Below are 22,064 nucleotides of genomic sequence, written 5' to 3' on the forward strand. Positions count from 1 at the left end.
ATATATGATGTTCAGACTTATGGTTACCAGAAAATGTTTCATCTTTTCATCTTAATCATGATGAAATAAAAATAGCATATTTATTAAAAAGTTTTTGTCTACCTCTTGGTCCTAGTTCCTCTAAATAGAGTATTTCATTAATTTAATCCTAATCTATATCTATATGTGTAACTAGTCGTTAACCATTGTTATGTACGAGAACCTATATATTTGTGAGGTAAACTAAAATAATTTTATAAAATCTTAAATTGATTAATAGACTATACCATTGCATGATTTGCTCTTGTATGACTTCAATTTGTATTAAAATTTGATGAAGACGTCATTGCTTGAACGTACAATGGCTTACAAAAAATATGTCAGAAAATTTTAAATACTGTAAAAAAAATAACTTAAAAATTCAGATATTAAAACTTCTAAAAGATCAAAAAATATTAAAGAATCAGATTATTCATTGTTTATAAATTATTGAAACAAAACAAAATATATATGACTAAACAATAGAGATATAGAAAAAAAAAAAAAGATGGGTTACATTCAAAAACAATTTTTTTTTTATCTTATAAAAAACAGCTATAAAGAGTTTGGTGGTTTATGAGCGAAATTTTTTTTATCCACTTAAACTTGTGCCATGTGTCTACTTAAGTTTTTTAATTTTTGTGTCAAGTGATTTAATGAGTACAAAATGCTAAGAATCTAATATTAGTAAACTATAAAATTTTTTATAAAAAACAATAATTAATACTCAATAAAAATCACCATATGTTTTTCAATAAATAAAAAAAATAAAAATCACCACATAACAAAAATCACCACAAACTCTATCTTATTAAAAATTAGAAAAAAAATGATCATACGTAGTATTAAATTTAGAGAATAATTTTAATATGTGACTAATTATGTTTACTTTTTAAAAAAAATTGACTAATTAGTTATATTTTATGATAAAATTTGGTTTAATTTTTAATGTATCTATATGTATGCATGAATGCATGTGTTACATGCTTTAAAAAAATTAATTTGACTAATTATTTATATTATTATAATAATAAAAATTAATTTTAAATGCATCAATGCGTTTGCATGGAGTTACATGCTAGTTAGTTTAATAAAAAATATAAAAATTGGTTGAAACAAATCATAAAAAAAGATAATGCATTTTGTTTATATTGTTATTTATTTAGGCAAAATGTTGGTAATTGACTAGGAGATTAATAATATAATGATTGTTGGGTTGTGTACATTAAAAAAAATGAAGATAATAGCATTGATAATGAAGCTATCATACAATGATTTCAAAATATAAAATCTCGAAGAGGAAAATTTAAAAACTTTATGTATTTGCACTTGGTTTTTTTTTTTGTGATGTTGATATATCCAAATTTTATTTTTACTAATTTTTGTTTAATTTAAGTTTTTTAATGATCACCCTAAAAAAAATTTATGGAGTTGCCACTTACTAGTACTTGTCTTCAAATAATCGATGTAAGGTTCAAACTCTAACCAATAGAATAAAATTCTAATCCATTTATAAAAATGAAATTAAAAAATGGGCACAACACAAATCAATAAATTGCAAAATCAAGTTTGAAATTGGATTATTAAAAAAATCAAATAAAAAACTTAGAAAAAATTCCACATAATTATAATGCTACTTAGATCCAAACACGCCAAGTCCTAATGCGGGGATCCCATTTTTGAACAAAGTGAATGCAACCACATGTTCTCAATTCACCCACCACCACACATTCCCTTAAGTATGTGCAACTAATTAAAATTAGGCACATGTAATACCAAAGAGCCATGCATGGTGACACTGACACATGTTCTGTACATTAAACCTAAATTGGCCACATGGCTAGCCATGTAAAAATCTTCGCGATAAAAAGGAGGGAAAAAGTAAAGAAGCATTGTCTTAAAAAATCCACGGGTCCAGCAGCAAGGAAGATTAATTCCTTCAAGTTTTCTCACTGTTTGCTCTTAAAAACTTAAGCTAGAGTGATTCTAGCTCCATCCCTCTAAGAACCTAAGCCTAGGGGACAGTCACGAATAGTAGGGGACTACATTGCAAGCTTTAAGACATCAAGATATCTACCTTTTTGCCGAGGAGACTTTCCGGAGCACTCTCTCAGATCCTCCCAAGTACTCTCTCTGACTTGGCCAAGGTGCATTAGGCTAATGAGACTTTTTGGAGCACTCTCTCAGACACTCCCAAGTACTCCCTTTGACTTGGCTAGCCAAGGTGCATTAGACCGAGGAGACTTTCTAGAGCATTCTCAAACACTCTTAGGTACTCCCTTTGACTTGGCTGGCCAAGGTGCATTAGATCGAGGAAACTTTCTAGAGCACCCTCAAACACTCTTAGGTACTTCCTCTAACTTGGCTGAGGTGCATTAGGCCAAGGAGACTTTTTGTGGCACTCTCCCAGACCCTCCTAGGTATTCTCTCTGACTTGGCTGAGGTGCATTAGGCCAAAGACTCCATTTGGCCAAGGAGACTTTCCGTAGCACTTTCTCAGACCCTCCTAGGTACTCCCTCTAACTTGGATGATGTGCATTGGGCGAAGGACTCTCTTTGACACTCCTAGGTACACAGTCTTTAATCCTATTAGGTACATATTCTAACCCTTTCAAGTACCTTCTACCAAGGACACCCTCTTAATGACTCATGATGTAATTAGTTTCAATAGAGCCTCCTTTAAATAACAAATTTATTGTAAGAAAGTCAATAGAATCATATTTTTACCCGCACTTCAAATTAATTATTTTAAGGGCAAATTATACTTTTACACTTTAAATTATCACTTCAATTATGCTTAATCCCTTAACTATCAAGATGCTGCACAATTAACTTCTTTGAGTTATAACATATAACAGAATTTAGTATTGAATTGTCAATTTATATCTCTCTATACAAACAAATAATTGATAGTAAATTAGTTTTTCAATGCTAAATTATGAAAAGGTAACAACAAAATAGACGATAGTGGGTTAAGTGTAACATATTTTTAAAATTAGGGGTATATCATATATTTTAATAGTTCATAGGATGAAGTATAATTTAGGCAAAAAGAAAAATTGTAATTTTTCCAAATTTTAAATAATAATAATAATAAGCTCACGCTTCCAAATCCGAATCCGAAACCTAATCCAAATAGTTAATGCCGTAAAACAAAGAACCGGAGTTTCTTTTTCTTGGCCGACTCTCTCTAGTCTCTAATATATATATTCGCAATCCCCCCATATCCCCAATACACACAACACAACAACAAAAAACGACCCTACACAGCAATCCCAGCAGCGTTCCTCTTCCTCGGTAGTTTTCCTAGCGAATCCAACAACTTTGTCAATCATGGCCATCCTCTCTGATTATGAAGAAGATCAGCAGAATCAACAACCTTCTTCTTCTTCTTCTAAGAAAGAGATCATTCTTGCTGAGAAAGAAGCCGAGGCCAAAAAGCCAGAGGAGGAGGAAAAGCAGCAGAAAGAGAACAAACTTGTGCCCAACAAAGAAAACGGCCTAGATATGGAGAATTATTCATGGGGTCAGTCCCTTCAAGAAGTCACTGTAAACGTGCCAGTCCCACAAGGCACTAAATCCAGCCTTCTTTTGTGTGACATAAAGACGAACTCTTTGAAGGTTGGGCTCAAAGGTCAGTCTCCAATCATCGATGGACAGCTATTCAAGCCTGTGAAAGTTGACGATTGTATTTGGAGTTTGGAGGATAAGAAGATGATCACTATTCTTATTTGCAAGAGAGATCAGAGCGAGTGGTGGAAATCTTTGTTGAAGGGTGATCCAGAGATTGATACACAGAAAGCTGAACCAGAGCCAAGCAAGTTGTCTGACTTGGACTCCGAGACCCGTTCTGCTGTGGAGAAGATGATGTTTGATCAGAGGCAGAAACAGAAGGGACTTCCAACAAGCGATGAGATTCAAAAAGAACAGTTGATGAAACAATTCATGGCTCAGAATCCCAACATGAAATTCCCCCCGGGAGCTAAGTTCATGTGAGATTAGGAAGACAATGAAAGATCTAATCTTTTTAGTTATATGCACTATGCAGTACTAATTTTTATTGCCTTAGTTTAGGATTAAGGATTTGTTTACAAATTTAAGCATGTGGTCATGTGCTATTGAATATCAATTGTGGGCTTTTTAGATTTATTAAACTTCAATTTTAAAATTGGATTTATTATAATCTGTAATCTTTTCAGTTCGTGGATGTTTATTGCAGTTCCAATTTTTATAGCCTTCGTTTAGGATTAAGAATTTGTTTACAGATTTAAGCTTGAGATCATGTGCTATATAATATCAATTGTGGGTTTTTCAGATTTATCAAAGTTCAATTTTTGGTTGGATTTTTTGTTTTTTATTTTTATTTTTTGGTACTATCATTAAACATAGAGCAAAAGGCGAATACATCAAGGTTCAGCAGCAATGCTGTAATCTGATATATAAGAACAAGTTTTATATTGGCTATTAGAATCATTGTAATCTTTTTTTGTTTTTTTTGGATTTTGGATAAATTTAAGCCTGGTCATTTAATTTGCATTGTATGCTGATTTAATTCTCTACATGCAAATTTTAGTACTGTGGGTACATTGAATTTTGATTTTTGAGGGAATATAATATACTTATGTCATGTGCATAAAATTTGTAGAGGGATGTTAGTTACACAAAATCATGGTTATTCTTAAATATTATTTTAGTTATAATTGTAAAATTTGCGTGCGACGACCAGCCTCTGCACTCAAGGATTGATATTAAATTTTAATTTTTCTTGATAATTTGATAGTTATCACGGAAAATGAGGATTTATGTCCTAAGGGTCGACAAAACTCTTGATAGTTAGAACATAATTTTGAATTTCTCAAAACTTAGATGATAGTGAGTTTTGAGCAACATATATTTCACACTTTTACTTCCAATCATGACTTTAAATCACAATTTTAGTTCAAAAAATTATGTGTACGGTGTGTGAGTGTGTGCAGTAGAAATTTCTCTAGAGTTTTACCTAAAATATACCACTTAAACAATTAATAAAACAAAAAGGGTTTTTAGTTTTGAATACAATTTTTAATTCCTTGAAAGATTAGTAATAGAGAGTTTTAGCTAATTTAATTATCCTAATAAATAATAAAATTAACTAATTTAATAATTAATGAGAGAAATGGGTCCAACATATTAATTGAATAGGTTGAGAAAACTTTCTTTTTTTGAGAAGGGGTAGGTGGAGAAAACTAGAAAGGAAAAGACAAACAATTTATTGAATTAGTGACATTTGTGTTTAAACCCCGTCATCTTCCCCTTACGTGTGTTTTTGTTTAAAAAAAGAAATAAAGAAAGAAAGAAAAAAAAAAGATAGATGTGGAGGGCAGTGAGGATAGTTTAGTCAATTTACTATTTTCCTTTACTAAGTAAGATCAATTTAGTTATGTTTGGTTTCATTAGCTGAACTTGATTTACACTCCGTTCGTTTTAACGTAAAATATTTTTAGGAAAATATTTTCTTATTTTATTGTGTTTGTTTTGCAGTAAAATATTTAGTTAAAAGTAAAATATTTTCAGTCAACCAAATCAATTAGGCAAATTTATGTAAAATATTTTACACTTAAAATTTTGGTAAAACATTTTACATTTGCTCTCTCCCTTCTCACCCCGATACTTTCACTCCCTCAAATTAGTCACTCTCATGCTCTCTCTCCCTCATATACCTCCCATGACTCTCTCCCTTCTCACTCTCAACTTCTCCATCCCCACATACCAGAGCCACCAAGCCACTCTCAGGTTCATGACGCCACCCATCTCCGGCAACTCTCATGCCACCTCCACCTCTGCCATCATCAGCTCCACACCTTCACCCACCGATTCTTGGTTCGACCACTCAAATCCACTAATTCTTTGTTTGATCCGACCATACACCCACTGGTTCTCAGATTTGACCATACACCCACTAATTCTACCTCCACCGTCATCAACTCACCCACGGTTCTCAGATTTGGGTTTTTTTGCCACCGCATGGTTTTATTGATTTGGACTTTTTGGTTGGTTTATGGGTTGTGGTAGGTGGTTGGGATGGTTTGTGTTATGGTGATGACTGAGTTTTTGGGTAACTGGAATGGTTTGTAGGCCATGGTGAGGGCTAGGTTTGTGAGTTATGGTGGGTGGTTGGCTGGCTTTGGCTTCTTTTTTTTTCCCTCCAATTTGTGGATTTGAATGGTCAGTAGAGTGTCGGGGTGGTGGTCGGTGGGTTTGTGCGGTGGTGATTTGGGGGGTTGGTGGATGGTGGTGGGTTGGTTTTTGCCGAATTAGGTGGTGGTTGTGAGATTGTTAAAAAAAAAACTCATTGCGCTAAAACATACATTTTTTTGCATTTTCAGGAATGCAAACCAAACACCGTAAAATGAATATATTTTTAGTAATATATTTTGCATGTAAAATATTTTACTTTTGCAAATATTTTACGTTGAAACAAACAGAGCGTTAGTGTGTGAGCCTTGAGTCAAGCGTTGCATATGGTATATTGCAGCAAAACTCTCAAATTAGAGGATTAATTGTGCAAATTATAAGTTTAGGGGACATTAAAATTTGGGTGACAGATTATGACCCAAAAAAAAGTATAATTTCTCCAAATCTTTGTGTTAAAGCAAATCAAAAACGTAATAATTTCTACCTAAAAAAAGTTGAATTTTAAATCTTATAATTTAGATTAGATTACATTAGAAGTAGAAAAAACTAAACTAGTTTTATTTTCTTTTTTTAGAAAAAATTAAACTAGTTAATAAATCATGCATTGTATGGGAAAGTTTAAAAACAAATAAATTTTTCTTATTTTTATTTTTTTCCTTAAATATGAAATTGATAATTATGGTTGTTATTAATATTGACAAATGAGGGTGTCTAGACCTAAGATATTAATCTTAGGGATATAATGAGGTTTTAGAAACCTCTAAACCAATCCGTAAGGGGTTATGTTGGTTATTTTTTATGATACAGGTTATGGTGGTTATTCTTCTAAAAAACAAGAAGGTTACGGTGGTTATAAATAAACATCTATTATGATAAAGTTTGTATATGGAACTATATATTGTTGTTTTTGTTTATTTATAAGAACTATATATCATAGCATTAATTTCTCAAAAAAAAAAAATCATAGCATTAAACATTTATTATGATTATATTTGCATATGTAATTATATATATTAGTATTTAAAATATATAATGTACCAAGATCTTAATGAAGTGTATAAATGTAAAATATAATTTAAATTAATATATATTTAGTATAAAAATAAAAATTAAGAAAATTATTAAGTTTAAAAAGTAACAAATTATGACTTAGGAAAGGTTATATTATAAATTGTACCTTTTAACTTTACTTGAAATTCAATTTAGTCTTGTTATTTCAATTTCATTTAATTCAGTCCTTTTTACTTTAAACTTCATTCAATTTAGACATCTCATTAATGTCTGTTAATAATAAACTATTCTCTATTTTTTTAATAATACTGTTCTATTTTTTTTTTCTAATTTATGAAATTAAAAAAAATTACATTGTCTTTTTGGCACTAAGTGTGAGCATGATGGACATTAGAAAGAAAACTACGGGTTCGTTTGGGAACAACTTATCTATATATATATATATATAAATAAAACCTAAGCTTTTGAAACTTCCACAATTTTCCACGTCAGTACAATATTTAAATAAAATTATCATTTTATTTAAATAAAATTATTTTTGTTAGTCTAAACTTAACAAGGAGTGAAACTCTATCTCTCTAACAAGTCCAACTTAAACTCAAACTCATCATTTTTTAATCATTTTTTTAAAATAAAATTATTTTTGTTTAGTCCAAACTTAACAAGGAGTGAAACTCTAATTCTCTAACAAGTCTAATTTAAACTCAAACTCAAACGTTGATAGAAAAAAAAAACTTGAATAAATACTATATTAATATTATCCTAAACGTGGCTTTTTTTGTAAGCCATTGCACGTTCAAGCTTCTTCATCGTATTGTAACATAAATTGAAGTCATACAAGAGCAAATTATGCAATTGTATAGTTTCTTAATCAATTTAAGATTTCATAAAATTATTTTAGTCTACTTCATAAATAGATAGGTTCTCGTGCATAACACGGGTTAGTGACTAGTTTAGTTGAATCTAAAAACTTTTTACCGAAAATGTAGAAAAAAAAAGAGTTAAAAGCTAGCTAAATAGTATAATGAGACCCATGAATAATACTAAAAAGTGCAATGAGACTTATAAATAGTAAAAAAAAAAAAAACTAAAAACTCAAATAAGCTAAACTTTTCATCACATTCCAAATAAACTCTAAATTGGACAAAGTTCAAAGTTAGAAAGTTAAATTCAATGCAATTAAAGTCATAAAGACTAAATTAAATTTTAGAAAAAGTTTAGAGGGTGCAAATGTGCAATTTATAATTTAAAAAAAAAACTACAAAATTGGCCATGAGCTGAGCCTGTAAAACAGTGTGTTTCATGCTTGACACAAAAAGGGAGGAAAAGAAAAACAGGGAGCAAACCGGAGATGAAAGTAGAAGACAAGCGCATTGATTCCTCATCTAAAAGGTTAGTTATTGGACAACACAATTTTCTCAATCTGAAAACTCAAAATTGGAATTCTCATATTGCCGAATTCTATTTCTAATATACTGATGATTGTGTTTTTTAGACAATGCTTCCTTATACAAGCTTCAATAGATATTTTATTTTAATAAATAAATTTAAAGCAAGTTCTTTATCAAAATTAATATATGAAAAGAGACGATATTTTCTAAGTATGTGAAGAGTTCATGCAAGACATAATCTTTGATGTTTTAGATTTTTTAATTTTTAATTTTTAGTGAGAGGTGCATTTGTATATATTGGAAGTATACAAGTAGGAATGGCCATACCCATTGAGTAATAGATATCCAACCCTACCTGATCCAAATATTCTGGGTAATACCTGGTTCTTCATGGGTAGAACTTAACCGGGTAGGGTATGGGTATTACCCGAATTGTTCGGGTAGGGTATGGATATTATCCAAACCCGACCCATATTTAAAATAAATAAAAAAAACCTAAACCTCTCTCACCGTCACTCACACTCTCTCTGCCTCTCTGCCTCTCCTCACCGCTTCGTGTTGTGGGAAGGTAAGAAAAGAATTATGGTGTTTCAGTTTATGGGCTTACCGTAGTCCATGCTTGAAATTGCTCTGGGCCTCCTTGGACGAAACATCATCATTTTCATCATCATCATCTTCTTCGCTATCATTGGGTACTTCGATCGAAGACGAACTCTCACACGATTCCTCATTTCTTCTTCTTCTTCTTCTTCTTCTTCTTCTTTTTCCTCCAGAGCCTTCACGGGTTCACGGATCTCAAATCTCGACCTAACTTCGTTTCGGATCGCAGAATCCACATCATCGATCATCATCTTCATCTTCTTCTCCCTCCGGAGCCTTCATGGGTTCACGGATCTCAAACCCCGACCTGACTTCGTTTCAGATCGCGGAATCCACATCACCGATCATCTTCTTCTTCCTCCAGAGCCTTCACGGGTTCACAAATCTCAAACCCCAACCCGACTTCTTTTGGGATCGCGGAATCCACATCACCGATCGTTAGCTTCACTTCGTCTTTGGTAGCTGATCTTGGTAACCTTCAAAAACCCATCTTTAGTTTCATGCATTTCTCTGCTTCCATCATCAACCGCACAAAAAAATAATCCAACGGTCTGATCAAAATTGCTGTTTTGGAATTTTTTATTGATTAGTTTTTTATTTTATTTTATTTTTATGATAAAGTTATTGGTTAGTTTTTAAGTTAAAATGTTTTGGATTTTTTTTTATTATAAAAAAATGAGTTTCAGGTTTCAGGTAGCGTATGGATATCCATGGATAATAGATCCGGGTAAGATTCGGGTATGAATACTAATGGGTATTGATATTCGGGTATCCATGGATAAATATTTCGGGTAAGGTATAGGTATACCCGACCCATACCCTACCCATGACCATCCTTATATACAAGCAAAAACATTTGCAAATTTAAGAATAATAGAAGCTTTAGTTTTATAATACCAGTTTAAGTAGCTTGGAATTGTGATGAGGTGCTCTCGTGCCTGTGTGCATGTAGAAGCAATGTGTAGTCTTGCAGCCACTTGCAAGAGATAGTGTGCCCCCCTGGGTGAGGGCGTGTGGTGGTCCTTTCTTCCTGAGAGGAGTCCTACTTTCTTAGTAGAGTGGATTAGTTCTTAGTTGGGTGGAATAGGATGGCAGACGAGCTTGGAAGGCTCTGGAGTAAGCTGTCTTTTACTGAGGAAGAGGATGAGGGAATTGAACTTGGTTTCAACTGTACCAGAGCAGCAAGGGAGATAAGAAAGAATTGTGTGTTAATGAAAATCTTAGCTCACAAAAGTATAAGCACCGAGGCACTTAGAAAAAACATGAGAATGCTCTGGAAGACAAATAAGGGTGTTCAGATTTCTGAGGTTGATGAGGATCTATATTTAGTGGAATTTGGGGATGGTAGGGATAAGAAAAAAGTTTTGTATATGTGCTCATGGAGTTATGAAAAGCAGTTGGTTCTACTCCAAGAGCTCGACGGAAAACTTACTCCGAAGGAGATAGAGATCAGGTGGGAACCTTTTTGGGTCCAAATTTTCAACCTTCCCCTGAACTGTAGAACAAAAGAGATGGGAAGAGCAATGGGTACCAAGCTGGGTGAGGTGTTGGAGATTGATGTTCAGGAGTCTGGTGTTCATTGGGGAACGTGCCTGAGGGTGAAGGTGCGTTTAGATGTGACCAAGAAATTAGTCAGAGGCAAAAAAATCACAGTGGAAGGGGGGAAATGCAGGTGGGTCAGCTTTAAGTATAAAAGATTGCCTAACTTCTGCTACTGGTGTGGACTACTGAACCACGCACTAAAAGAATGCCCAGAAAAAGGTGAAGAAAACAATAGAGCAGAGGGGGAGGTGCTATAGTATGGTGCATGGATGAGAGGCGACATCATTAGAAGATTTTCGCAAGGCCAAAACAAAATGGGCATGGGAAGAGGAGTGGACACAGATACAAACCGATGGGACGCCGGAGTTGAATCGAAAAAGGAAGAAAGCAACTCCCAATTTGAACGAGACCTCAGTGGGGGCTGGTGGGGCTCAAGCCTCGAGATAAACAAGCTTGGAGAAGATCCCGCTGACATAGTAGAGAATAAAAGCTGGGGAAGGTGTGAGGGGGTCAGAGGTATTACATGAAAAAGGAAGGGTTGACGGGATGGTTGAAAAGAAAGAGGAGAAGATGATGGTTCTAGAAGGGGATGCATTGGACCAAGCCAAATCTCAGACAATAGAGTCAGAGAGCATAACGTGGGAAAAAGGTAATGATCAGAGGAAAATAGCTTTGGTTGATGAAATTTTGGCGTTAGCTTCAGGCCTGAAAAACGAACCAGTAGGCCCAATGGGGTTGGAAACTAATTTAAGCCCATTGGCCATGATTTATGATGAAGCGAATGGGTGGAGTGCAGAAAAATTGGGCCTAAACAGTAGGCACTGGAAACGTTTGGCCTGAGAGATTAAAAAAGAATCAAAAGGTGAAGAAAAGGGGCCTAAAAGCTTGAAACAGGAAGGCCCAACCCCATTAAGTGAACTAGATCCAAATGTGTTGGATGTAAAACGCTGAAAAGAAGGCAGGACTGAAGGTAAGCAAATAAGGTGTAGCTTTGATGAGGAAGAGAAGATGGTTGGCGGAGAGGCGGTTGCTGCAAGGCAGCACCGCTGAGCCTCATGACGATCTTGGCATGGAATTGTCGAGGCATGGGGTCGGCCTTGGCAGTTCGAACTCTTGCTGATGAGGTGAGATCAAAAGACCCACTGCTGGTCTTCTTAACAGAAACGAAGACAGGGGAGACTAAAATGAAAGGGATTAGAAATAAAGTGGATTATACGCAGGGCATCACAGTTCCTAGTGATGGAAGAAGCGGAGGATTAGCTATGATGTGGAAGGAAGGCTTAAATATTAGACTTAGAAGCTGTTCAAACTCCCACATTGATGTGGAAGTCCATGAGGGCTCGGCACCAACTCCATGGAGAGCTACGGGTTTCTATGGGCACCTCGATGTAGGTAAACGCTTTATCTCTTGGCAATTGCTGGAATTTCTTAAAAATTAGAATACTATGCCATGGATAGTGTTTGGTGACTTCAATGAAATTACATAGTTAGACGAGAAAATAGGGTGGTTGGACAGAGATGCAAGCCAGATGGCCGAGTTTAGGGATTGCCTGAACCATTGTGAATTATTTGATTTAGGCTTTATTGGACAAAAATTCACTTGGTGCAATGGGCAGGGAGGGGAGGGGGTGAGCAGCGCACTAAGATCAGGCTCGACATAATAGTTGCGAATGAGGAGTGGATGAGGTTATTTCCTGAGGCGAGAGTGAGGCATGTAGCGATGGTTGTTAATGCTTTCTCTTACACGTAAACAACCCAAAAAATAGGGGAGGAAACGCTTTTTTTTGAAGCAATGTGGACAAGGGATGAAAGGTGTAGAGAAATAGTAGAAGGGGCATGGGAGCTGGGGAGGATAGAGTTAGAGGATGGCATAATGGGTAGACTTAAGAGATGCCGGGAACAACTTCAGAGATGGAATTAGCCTGAGTTTAGCAATGTTAATGAGATTCTAAAAAAAAAAAAAAAGAGAAAATGCAACAACTGAAGTTATGGGACAGCTTACATGGGAAAACAGAGGAGATTAAGAGGGTGAGAAGGGAGATTAATGAGATTCAGTGTAGAGAAGAAATGATGTGGAACCAAAGGTCCAGAGCACTCTGGCTGAAATGGGGTGATCGAAATGCAAAGTTTTTCACGCGATTGCAAGCCAAAGAAAGAGGAAAAATTGGATTGTGGGGCTGCAAAATCCAGTTGGAGAATGGCAGGAAGGCAAAGGCGAGATCGAGTGAACCATTTTGGATTACTTTAAGACCATTTACAAGTCCGACCAGCCAACCGGCTTTGAGGCTAGCTTGAGCTCAATAACTACTCGGGTCTCGCCAGACATGAATGAAGGACTACTTACGAACTTCAAGGCTGAGGAAGTCTGGTATGCCTTAAAGCAAATGCACCCAACAAAAGCCCCTGGACCAAATGGTATGTCACTAATCTTTTTTAAACCCTATTGGAATATTGTTAGGCCAGAAGTGGTCAATTGTGTTCTTTCTTCTCTAAATTCGGGCAGGATGTTGTGCAGACTGAATGAAACATATATATGCCTCATCCTAAAGGTGAAATCCCCCAAAAGATTATAGAATTCAGGCCAATAAGTTTGTGCAATGTGGTGTATAAATCTCAAAGATCCTAGCTAATAGACTGAAAAGAGTGTTGGTTGCTATGATTGATGAGGCGCAGAGCGCTTTTGTCCCTGGTAGACTGATTATGGATAATGTGCTAGTTGCCTTTGAAACCATGCACTGCATTGATCAAAGGAAGAAAGGGAAGGAAGCGCTTATGGCCATAAAGCTCGATATGAGCAAGGCGTACGACAGAGTCGAATAGGTGTATCTAGAAGCTATGATGAGAAAGATGGGCTTTCATGAAAGGTGGATTTCCCTAACAATGATGTGTGTAACTACTGTATCCTACTCAGTTTTGATTTATGGTGAACTAAAAGGGAAAATTATCCCATCAAGGGGTTTACGACAAGGTGACCCAATTTCTCCCTACTTATTCTTATTGTGTTCAGAAGGACTATCGACTATGTTCAAAAAGGAGGAAAGGGTTGGGGGCACTTAAATGGGATTGCAGTAAGTAGAAGAGCTCCTAGCATAACCCATATGTTGTTTGCCGACGATAGCATAGTGTTTTGTAGAGCCATGAGGGTGAATGTGATAGAATTCTAAAAGTACTTGAAGATTATGAAGGGGATTCGGGGCAAAAACTCAACAAGGAAAAAACCTCTCTTTATTTTAGCAAGAACACTAGTAGGGAGATAAAGGAGTATGTGAAGGAGAAGTTTGGAGCTAGAGTAGTTCAGCATCATGAAAAGTACCTAGCACTGCCACCGTTTGTGGGGAGAGGGAAAAGAAAGGCTTTCAACCGAATCAAGGATCAAGTTGGGAGGAAAATTGCTAGTTGGAAGGGTAAGCTTCATTTTCATGCAGGTAGGGAAATTCTCATCAAGGCAGTAGCTCAAGCAATGCCAACATATACGATGAGTTGTTTCAAACTCCCGGATACATTGTGCAAAGAGCTGAACTCCCTCATGAGGAACTTCTGGTGGGGCCAAAAAGATAAGGAAAGGAAAATGGCTTGGGTCTCATGGGAGAAGTTGTGCATCCCAAAGGTGGAGGGAGGTATGGGATTTAGGGATTTAAAAGCTTTCAATCTGGCGCTACTCGCTAAACAATGGTGGAGAATGCAGAAAAACCCCAACTCTCTAGTCCATAGAGTCCTTAAAGCAAAATATTTCCTGAATAGCGTGGCTAGTGAGGCAGAGTTGGGAAGAAGGCCTTCCTATGCGTGGCGAAGCATTTGGAACGCAAAAAAGGTGGTTGATAGGGGGTCTATTTGGTGAAAAGGAAACGGGGAAGGTGTAAGGATTTGGAAGGATAGATGGATTCCGTCCCCAGAATCTTTCAAAGTGACAAGTCTGGTTGGTGCCCACTCAGGCATGGAGAAGGTGTCAAGTTTGGTGGATGTTGATAGGAGGGGGTGGGATGTGGGAAAAGTGAAAAACATGTTCCTCCCCCATGAGGCTGAACTGATCTTAAGTATACCTATCAGTGCCAGGTTGCCTGAAGACTCACTCATATGGGCATGGACCTCAAATGGAAGATTCATAGTTAAAAGTGCATACAATGTGGCCCAAAAAGTGTTGAAAGAAGGAGGGAGAGGGGAGGAAGGGGGCAGCTCAGATAACACGGGGATGAGGGGAATATGGACGATGGTATGTCGACTGAACTGTCCAAACAAAATCAAACATCTCCTTTAGAGAGCATGTAAAAATATACTGTCCACGAAACTAAACCTGAAAGCGCATGGGGTTGGCAAGGATGGAAGGTGTGATTTGTGTGGGCTAGATGAAATGTCGGGGCACGCCTTGTGAAGTTGCAGAATGGCTGTGGATGTGTGGTGTGGCACCAGGCCAAAACTCCCATACTTTCAAGACCCCCCAAGGGTCTTCATCGACATTGTGTGGGAAATCAAAGAAAGGTGTGTAGGGGTCAACTGGGAGTTGTTTGCGACTACTGTGTGGGGATTGTGGAATAACAAAAATCAAGTGAGACATGGGGGACAATGTAAGAGTCTCGAGGTGATTGTGAAGGAAGCCACAGAGTACTTAAGGGGGATTCAGATCCTCTCCATTTCCCTTTGAAATGGAGAGTGTGAATTTCACGGTGGGGATTAATTTGAAATACATCTAGGGTCTAAGATGTGCCACGTCAATCAAAATGTTAAAACCTTAACTCAACAAATTCAAACCCTGGTTATACCAAGGTTAACTTAGATCAGAGAGAGAGATAAGCAAAGCTCTGCATCTCACGGTCTGCATACCAAGGTTAACTCAGATCTGAATATTTCAAAATCTCAATTTCTCTCTCTTCTCCATTACCCCTCTCCTTCTCTCTTTATCCCACGGTCCTCACCGTCGCCGGAGGTGTCAAGAAGAGCTTTGGAGGGTTTGGGAGCGAGGCAAGCTGGGTGGAGGAGGAGGCGGTGGAGCTCATGCTAGCAATCAGAGGCGATGAAGGAGACGAGGAGGGACTTCACGTCGTTATTGGAAGCAGGCTGCGCCACTCACCCAAACACTCACAACAACTACAACAACAACAACACAAATTCAAATATGGTACGCCCACGCCCTTGATCTTTCTCTTTGTTTTATATTTTCCAAGCCACTCTAAAATAATAATAAAAAAAATTGTTTTAGTTTTTAATTTTATATTAGAAACCAAATGTATTAGCTGCTTTGCATTTTTTAGATTTACAGATCTTTTTTTTTTTGGGTTTTCGATAATATTTGAGTTTTTGTGGTTTTTTTTGTTGTAGGCTTTGCCGAACCAACAGATTGTAGAGTATCCAAGCTTCAAGCTTGTTATTGTTGGCGATGGTGGAACCGGTAATATTTTTTTTTCCATCATTAATTTGATTTACTTCTCAAGATCTGTTTGGTTCCTGAGAAAATGTAATGATAGGGGGAAAAAAAATTATACCTTAATCATCTATGTTTCTAGAGTCTATTACCATTTTATAGGCCTGTTTGTTTAAACAGGATCGCAAATTATTATCTTGGTTTTCTTTGTCATTTCCATTTTGTGCAATCAGTTTGGTACTGATGAATTGATTTTGCTTTGATTTTTTTTTTTTTGGAATTCATATTGGATTTTGTCGAATTGAGCTTTCGTTTAATTTTTTCGGATTGAAAATGAAATTAGAAGTGTTGGAACAATGCAGGTAAAACAACATTTGTCAAAAGGCATCTTACTGGCGAGTTTGAGAAGAAATATGAACGTAAGCTCGATGATCTTGACTTTTATCTGAAGTTTCTTTAAGAGAAGAATTGTTGAAAGTGCTTTGTTTGTGGGTTTTGGTTTCTTGGTTAAGTTTTGATTCATTGTTGATGTTTGAATTCATTTTTACATACAACAACTATTGGTGTGGAAGTTCATCCTTTGGACTTTTTCACTAACTATAGGATTTCACAGGAAGTTCATCCTTTGGACTTAGTTATAAGTTTGGAATTTTATGAGTTTTAATTAAAATTCAGTTTTTATATTGCTTGCATTTTTTGTCTATTGTATCAAAATGCTTAAATCCTTGTAATTTGTATTCAAAGGGCTATTATTATTTTGTGTTGGTGATTGTACCTCTCTTTTCTTCATTCTTGTTTTGGCCTTTTTTGGTGGTTTACAATTTATATCTCTGAAAATGTGTAGCTCAATGTTTGTCCTTTACAACCCTAATGGTTGCGAACTTCATTTGTTTTTGCTTTTCTTGTTGGGTTGTTTCCTTTTTCTCTAGTGGTTGTCAATGTGACTATTAGATTATGTAGTATAAGTGTCGTTGTGGCTTATGCTCTTATTTAATAAAAGTTAGTTGTAGTGCCATTATATTCCCATGACTAGGACAATATGCTTCCTTTTTTTAAATAGATATGCCATTATTTTGTGTTGGCTTATGTTTGGTTCTTTTTTTAAATAGATAACAAAGTATCTTGAAGAAAAGTGCTACAAAGAACTAAGAGTTGAGCACATCAAGTTCATCAATATTGTGTGGGAAAGGTTTACGAGACTGGCAGCCGAGGTAGAAGCTACCAAAATTGAGAGGGACAGAAGCATTAGAGCAGGAATGGATAGCCAAGCGCAGAGCTGAGAAGTATAGAGTTGCAACTCGAACTGCTGAGGAGAAAGTGCACAAGTTTAGGATTGCTTTGATTGTCTTGGGTTATGATTGGGTTGTATTGAGGGAAATAAATCATTGCCCATGACTGTGTATTTAATTAGGGCTCTTGTTCTAATAGCCTTGTAATCAAAGTATACATTTCAATAAAGTTTTGTTCATTAAAGTATACAGTACCTTAAAAGGCTTGTTTGTGATATTATTGGGAACCATAAGAAAGAAGCATACACTCAAACTGAATATGCAGGTTGACTATATAATACACTCAACTATGCAGAAAACAACTATGCAGAAACACAAACAGTAATTATGCAGAAATTACAAACAGTAATTATGCAGAAACACAAGCAGTAATTATGCAGAAATTACAAACAGTAATTATGCAGTAACACAAACAGTAATTATGCAGAAACACAAACAGTAATTATACAAAAATTACAAACAGTAATTATGCAGTAACACAAACAGTAATTATGCATAAATTATAAATGGTAATTATGCAGAAACATAAACACTAATCATGCAGAAACATAAACAGTAATTATGTAGAACAGTAATTGTGCAAAAACACAAACAGTAATTATGCAAAAATTACAAATAGTAATTATGCAGAATGTACAATCTGTAGAAACAATAATTATGCAGAAAAACATAAAAATTTCTGCAGCAACAAATAATTATGCAAAAATTATCACCATAACAAAAGGAAATTTATGGATCATCATAATTTCAATCTTAAAGTAAGAAAATCACAAAACTCTAGTCCTAAACTTTGGACCATCAAAACTCCAGTCCTAAACTAGGAAAATTACAAAACATGATCCTAAACTAGAAAAATGACTTGACTTTATGAACCATCTCATTCCATCCACTTGTAACACTTTCTTGAGTCAAGGGACCTCCACTTGCAACAATTCCTTGAGTCAAGAGACCTCTTGCACCATTAAGTTTGTCATTGGAGCCTACAACACTTGATATACTCTTTAAATGTGATGCTAATGCAACACTTGCTGATGAGCCTCCCTGATGTGATGCAGAACTTGTAGAAGCCAACTACAAAAAAATCAATTACATATTACACATATCACAAGCTTGACATTAAAATTATCAAATCATGCATCTAAACTATTATTAATATCAAAGTAAAATATATAATTGTAAATATCTTTTCCATTAAAAGTTGTGTAAAGCTAGTAATATTTCCAGAAGAGATATCCTCAATTTTCTTTTGTGCCATGATGTCATGTGCATATATTTCCTGTAAAAATTGTACTAGTTTAGCAACAATAATAGTATATTATATTAATGTGTAAAAATAAAATAGAATGGTGAAAATAAGGATAATTTAGAAGATTACCTTCTGCACTTTTCTTTTCTTTGTTTGCTTCTTTGATGTGCCTTCCTTTGGTTTCGGCATCTTTTCTATCCACGATTTCGTCCTACGCTTTTTATTACAATAAATCTCCCTTTTCATTATCCCTTTTGGTACAATCATAATCGAAGCACATAATTGAACTTCTTTGTCTGCAAAATCGATGGAAGGCCTAATGATATCTTCTTCTACATTAGCTTTGCAATTCCTAAGGTCACAAAGGTTTTTTTTTTTAATTTTTTAATTTTTTTAATCTGCAATTGCTAAGCTTAGAATATCATGGCCTTCTTTAGTTTCACATGCCTCATTCACCAATTGAATATATTTTGGACATAAATCTCGATACCGATCTACATATTCCATTCGAGTATCCGGCTTAATGTTATGTGTTGTGCAATTTTTTTCGCTTCCATCTTTTACATCTCTTCTCCATCTCTTCATGATATATCTATTAGGAATCAACTTGATATCCAATACATCAAGAACTTTCAAACCATGCCTACATAAAATACCAAATGACTCAAACTTTCTACAACTACAAGATAGAGTCCCATCTAATGGATTCCACATGACTTCATATTTTCCATATTGATTGAAAACTCCAACCACATAACTATGTGTTTGACTCTCATTGCGTTCTAGGATGGAAAGTGCCATTACCTCTTCAACTTCTATCTGAAATGAATCAAACAGCATAGGTGTGTACATTGTTGCTATTTGGTTAAGCATAGGAGAGCTTTTGAGCTTCAATCTTGGAAATTTATGTCTAGGGTTGTATTCTGCTTCCATCTCCTTATCCCGCTTTTGATTGACAACTCTTTCAAAATGAGTGAAAAACTCTACTATATTGAGATTAGTACGCAAGCAATCCTTTAAGTCAGCATTGAAACTCTCACTAAGCTGGGTTGTCTTCATTCTTGCAATGAAAGTTTTCTTAACATATGCTTGGGCCCATTTTTCCTTCAATATAAATAGATCAATTAGCCATTTATTTTCACGAACATTGTACTTATCCAACATTTCATTCCAAGCTGTAAGAAACTCATCTTCACAATCATACTCATAGATACATGCTAAGAAATCATTGTTAAATTGAGACTCATTTTTGAGCAAATGACCCTAGTGTTTCTTAGCATTCTACCACATATGCCCAACTAAACAATGCATGATATGTCTTAGGCATAACTACTTTTATTATAGCTGACATTGCTGCATCTTAATCTGTGAAAATAGTGATTGGCTTCTTTTCAGACATTGCTTCTAAGAAGGTCTCAAATAACCATACAAAAGATTCAATTGTTTCATCATATAAAAGTGCACCTCCAAATACAACAGTTTCTCTATGATGATTGAGACCCAAAAATACTTCAAGTGGCCTTGCATCTCTATTTGTACTATACGTTGTATCAAACATTATTACATCACCAAAGTGGCTATAGTCAATGATCATTCTTGCATCGACCCAAAAGATATTAGTAATCAACTCTTCACAATCCAATTGAGTAGCGAAATAATATGAAGAATTTTTCTTAAATTGACGACTGATATATCTTCCCAAGCTAGCAGTTTCCCTATGCTCCATGTCTCTCTGTCGCTTAGTGCGTAAATAGTTTTTATGATCTTGCTTGGTAAAATCAAGATTATCATATCCACCAACTTGCTTACTAAGAAGCTCATAAGATTGCTTTAATCTTAATCCTGATTCATGTGCCAAATCAATTTCAATAGCATGAGTTGCAGCCACTTTCTGTTGTGATGGCATCATGTGCACAGTTGATGCGAGGTGGAGATAGTGGTTGTGCTCGGCAATAAAATCATTCACCACATACTTTTTACTATCTCAATTAAGTACAATAACCAAATGTGCTTCACAACCATATCTTGTTTCTGCTCGTGGATTCTTTATATTCTGATCTCTCTTGTCTTTGCCTCAAACTCCCTCCTTCGCACACACAAATCTTCTTGAAGTAACCACTCCAGTCTTTTTACATTTATTTACATACTCTTTTCTAATACTAAAACCAGCATTTTTGCCATGGCCTAAAATTTAATAGATTAATATAAGCTAGTCTCATCTCATCCATGACTTCAGCAACCAGAACATGTTCACATTTTCCCATAAAAAAAAATGTTCACATTTTCCCATAAAAAAAAATGTTCACATTTGGGTTATTTCTAAAGAGTGCATTTATTCTTGTAAACCAAATATTGGTAATATCAAAATCTTTCGACCTACTTATTGGCAAACGAAAATCCAATACAAAAACTCAGCAATTAAATGACATTAACATATCTTAATTAGCTTCTTCTTCTTTTTTTTTTTTTTTTTTTTTTGAATTGCCTCAGGTTAAGCTTATAAGGGACTTGAAATTTTAAATTAAAAAAAAAAAGGACCAGCACTAGCTTCGTAGAGTTCATTCATCAAAAATATATTCCTAAAAATGGAAAATCGATGAGCGATTTTTCTTTTAACAATCATGATTAAGCAGCACAAATAGATAGATAACAAGAAATGAGAGATATGCAAAAGAAGTAATAATGAATTGAAACAAAAGAAGTAAATGAGACAGAGTAAAGATTCAATCTTTATCTCAAAAAAAAAAGAAAAAGATTCAATCTTTATCTCAAAAAAATAAAAAAGATACTCCAAGAATCATCTAACCATTATAAAGATTCAATCTTTATCTCAAAAAAATAAAAATAAAAATAAAAATTCAGATAAACTCTAACTTGCATTCAGCCATCAAAACAACAACATAAACTCACCAAGACAACAATATAAATGCAGAAAAATGATCAAACATCAAATAAGATAAGCATAAACAAGTTTTTGGATATACCTCTGTTTTGGCAAGATGGAAACAGAGCTGTCTCTGAACTTGTTCTCTACCATGAAGCTTTTTTTTTTGGTTAAAATCTGTGAAGCTTTTAGCTGTTTCACGTTTCCCTCCTAAAAGCTTTGAACATGATATACCTCTATTTCACTTGTTCTCTGAACCTTCTATGAAGCTTTTTATTTTTTGGTTAAAATTTGTGAAGCTTTGAACGTGAGAGATAGGCTAATACACCTCTGTTTCACCTTTCCCTCCCAAAAGGTTTTTTTTTTTTTCTTCAGTAGATTTTGTCCGGTTGAGTTAAACAACCCTCCCAGTTAAGTGCTTAACCCCAGTTAAAGTGTGTGTTTCCCTTTAAATTGATGTGGCAAGATTTTGAGCGTTGATCTTTTTTCAAACAAATCCCCACCGTGAAATGGACACTCTCCATTTCAAAGGGAAATGGAGATGATCCGTATG

The 22,064-nt window shown here is 35.1% G+C and overlaps 5 protein-coding genes across 6 annotated transcripts; 4 read left to right on the top strand and 1 right to left on the bottom strand.

Annotated features, from left to right (window-relative positions):
* Window positions 1–3,168: 3,168 nt before the first annotated feature.
* Window positions 3,169–4,201, top strand: LOC142621785 (protein BOBBER 2-like). The gene has a single exon (XM_075795148.1). It carries the CDS (start codon window positions 3,352–3,354, stop codon window positions 4,012–4,014), a length of 663 nt encoding a protein of 220 aa, XP_075651263.1. The 5' UTR covers window positions 3,169–3,351; the 3' UTR covers window positions 4,015–4,201.
* A 6,081-nt stretch (window positions 4,202–10,282) lies between these two features.
* LOC142629690 (uncharacterized protein At4g02000-like) lies at window positions 10,283–10,993 on the top strand. The gene has a single exon (XM_075803734.1). It carries the CDS (start codon window positions 10,283–10,285, stop codon window positions 10,991–10,993), a length of 711 nt encoding a protein of 236 aa, XP_075659849.1.
* Window positions 10,994–12,707: 1,714 nt separating this feature from the next.
* Window positions 12,708–14,991, top strand: LOC142629699 (uncharacterized). The gene is made up of 4 exons (XM_075803744.1): window positions 12,708–12,944; window positions 13,672–13,804; window positions 13,913–14,353; window positions 14,669–14,991. Exons 1-4 carry the CDS (start codon window positions 12,708–12,710, stop codon window positions 14,989–14,991), a joined length of 1,134 nt encoding a protein of 377 aa, XP_075659859.1.
* On the top strand, window positions 14,119–17,572 carry LOC142621788 (GTP-binding nuclear protein Ran-B1-like). 2 transcript variants are annotated; one of them, XM_075795151.1, is made up of 4 exons: window positions 14,119–15,849; window positions 16,050–16,119; window positions 16,455–16,511; window positions 17,202–17,572. In XM_075795151.1, the coding sequence occupies exons 1-4, from the start codon at window positions 15,745–15,747 to the stop codon at window positions 17,216–17,218; spliced, it is 249 nt and encodes an 82-aa protein (XP_075651266.1). In that variant the 5' UTR covers window positions 14,119–15,744; the 3' UTR covers window positions 17,219–17,572. The 2 variants fall into 2 exon arrangements, with proteins under 2 accessions (XP_075651266.1, XP_075651265.1); XM_075795150.1 differs by lacking the exon at window positions 17,202–17,572 and adding an exon at window positions 16,647–17,056.
* Window positions 17,573–19,020: 1,448 nt separating this feature from the next.
* LOC142629710 (protein FAR-RED IMPAIRED RESPONSE 1-like) lies at window positions 19,021–20,536 on the bottom strand. Its single transcript, XM_075803752.1, has 2 exons — window positions 20,092–20,536; window positions 19,021–19,844 (listed from the first exon to the last, which is right to left on the bottom strand). Exons 1-2 carry the CDS (start codon window positions 20,534–20,536, stop codon window positions 19,021–19,023), a joined length of 1,269 nt encoding a protein of 422 aa, XP_075659867.1.
* Window positions 20,537–22,064: the final 1,528 nt, after the last annotated feature.

This window comes from Castanea sativa, chromosome 1 (assembly GCF_040712315.1).
Source record: "Castanea sativa cultivar Marrone di Chiusa Pesio chromosome 1, ASM4071231v1".
In the NCBI taxonomy this organism is placed as follows: Eukaryota; Viridiplantae; Streptophyta; class Magnoliopsida; order Fagales; family Fagaceae; genus Castanea; species Castanea sativa.

Coding starts and splice junctions, on each gene's coding strand:
- LOC142621788 (XM_075795150.1), top strand. CDS start 15,745: ATGAAGGAGACGAGGAGGGACTTCACGTCGTTATTGGAAGCAGGCTGC. Junction 15,850..16,049: donor ACAACACAAATTCAAATATG/GTACGCCCACGC, acceptor TTTTTGTTGTAG/GCTTTGCCGAACCAACAGAT. Junction 16,512..16,646: donor GTTTGAGAAGAAATATGAAC/GTAAGCTCGATG, acceptor TTTTACATACAA/CAACTATTGGTGTGGAAGTT.
- LOC142629710 (XM_075803752.1), bottom strand. CDS start 20,536: ATGATGCCATCACAACAGAAAGTGGCTGCAACTCATGCTATTGAAATT. Junction 19,845..20,091: donor AGAAACTGTTGTATTTGGAG/GTGCACTTTTAT, acceptor ATGATTTCTTAG/CATGTATCTATGAGTATGAT.
- LOC142629699 (XM_075803744.1), top strand. CDS start 12,708: ATGCAACAACTGAAGTTATGGGACAGCTTACATGGGAAAACAGAGGAG. Junction 12,945..13,671: donor AGTTGGAGAATGGCAGGAAG/GCAAAGGCGAGA, acceptor GTGAACTAAAAG/GGAAAATTATCCCATCAAGG. Junction 13,805..13,912: donor GGCACTTAAATGGGATTGCA/GTAAGTAGAAGA, acceptor AAGTACTTGAAG/ATTATGAAGGGGATTCGGGG.
- LOC142621785 (XM_075795148.1), top strand. CDS start 3,352: ATGGCCATCCTCTCTGATTATGAAGAAGATCAGCAGAATCAACAACCT.
- LOC142629690 (XM_075803734.1), top strand. CDS start 10,283: ATGGCAGACGAGCTTGGAAGGCTCTGGAGTAAGCTGTCTTTTACTGAG.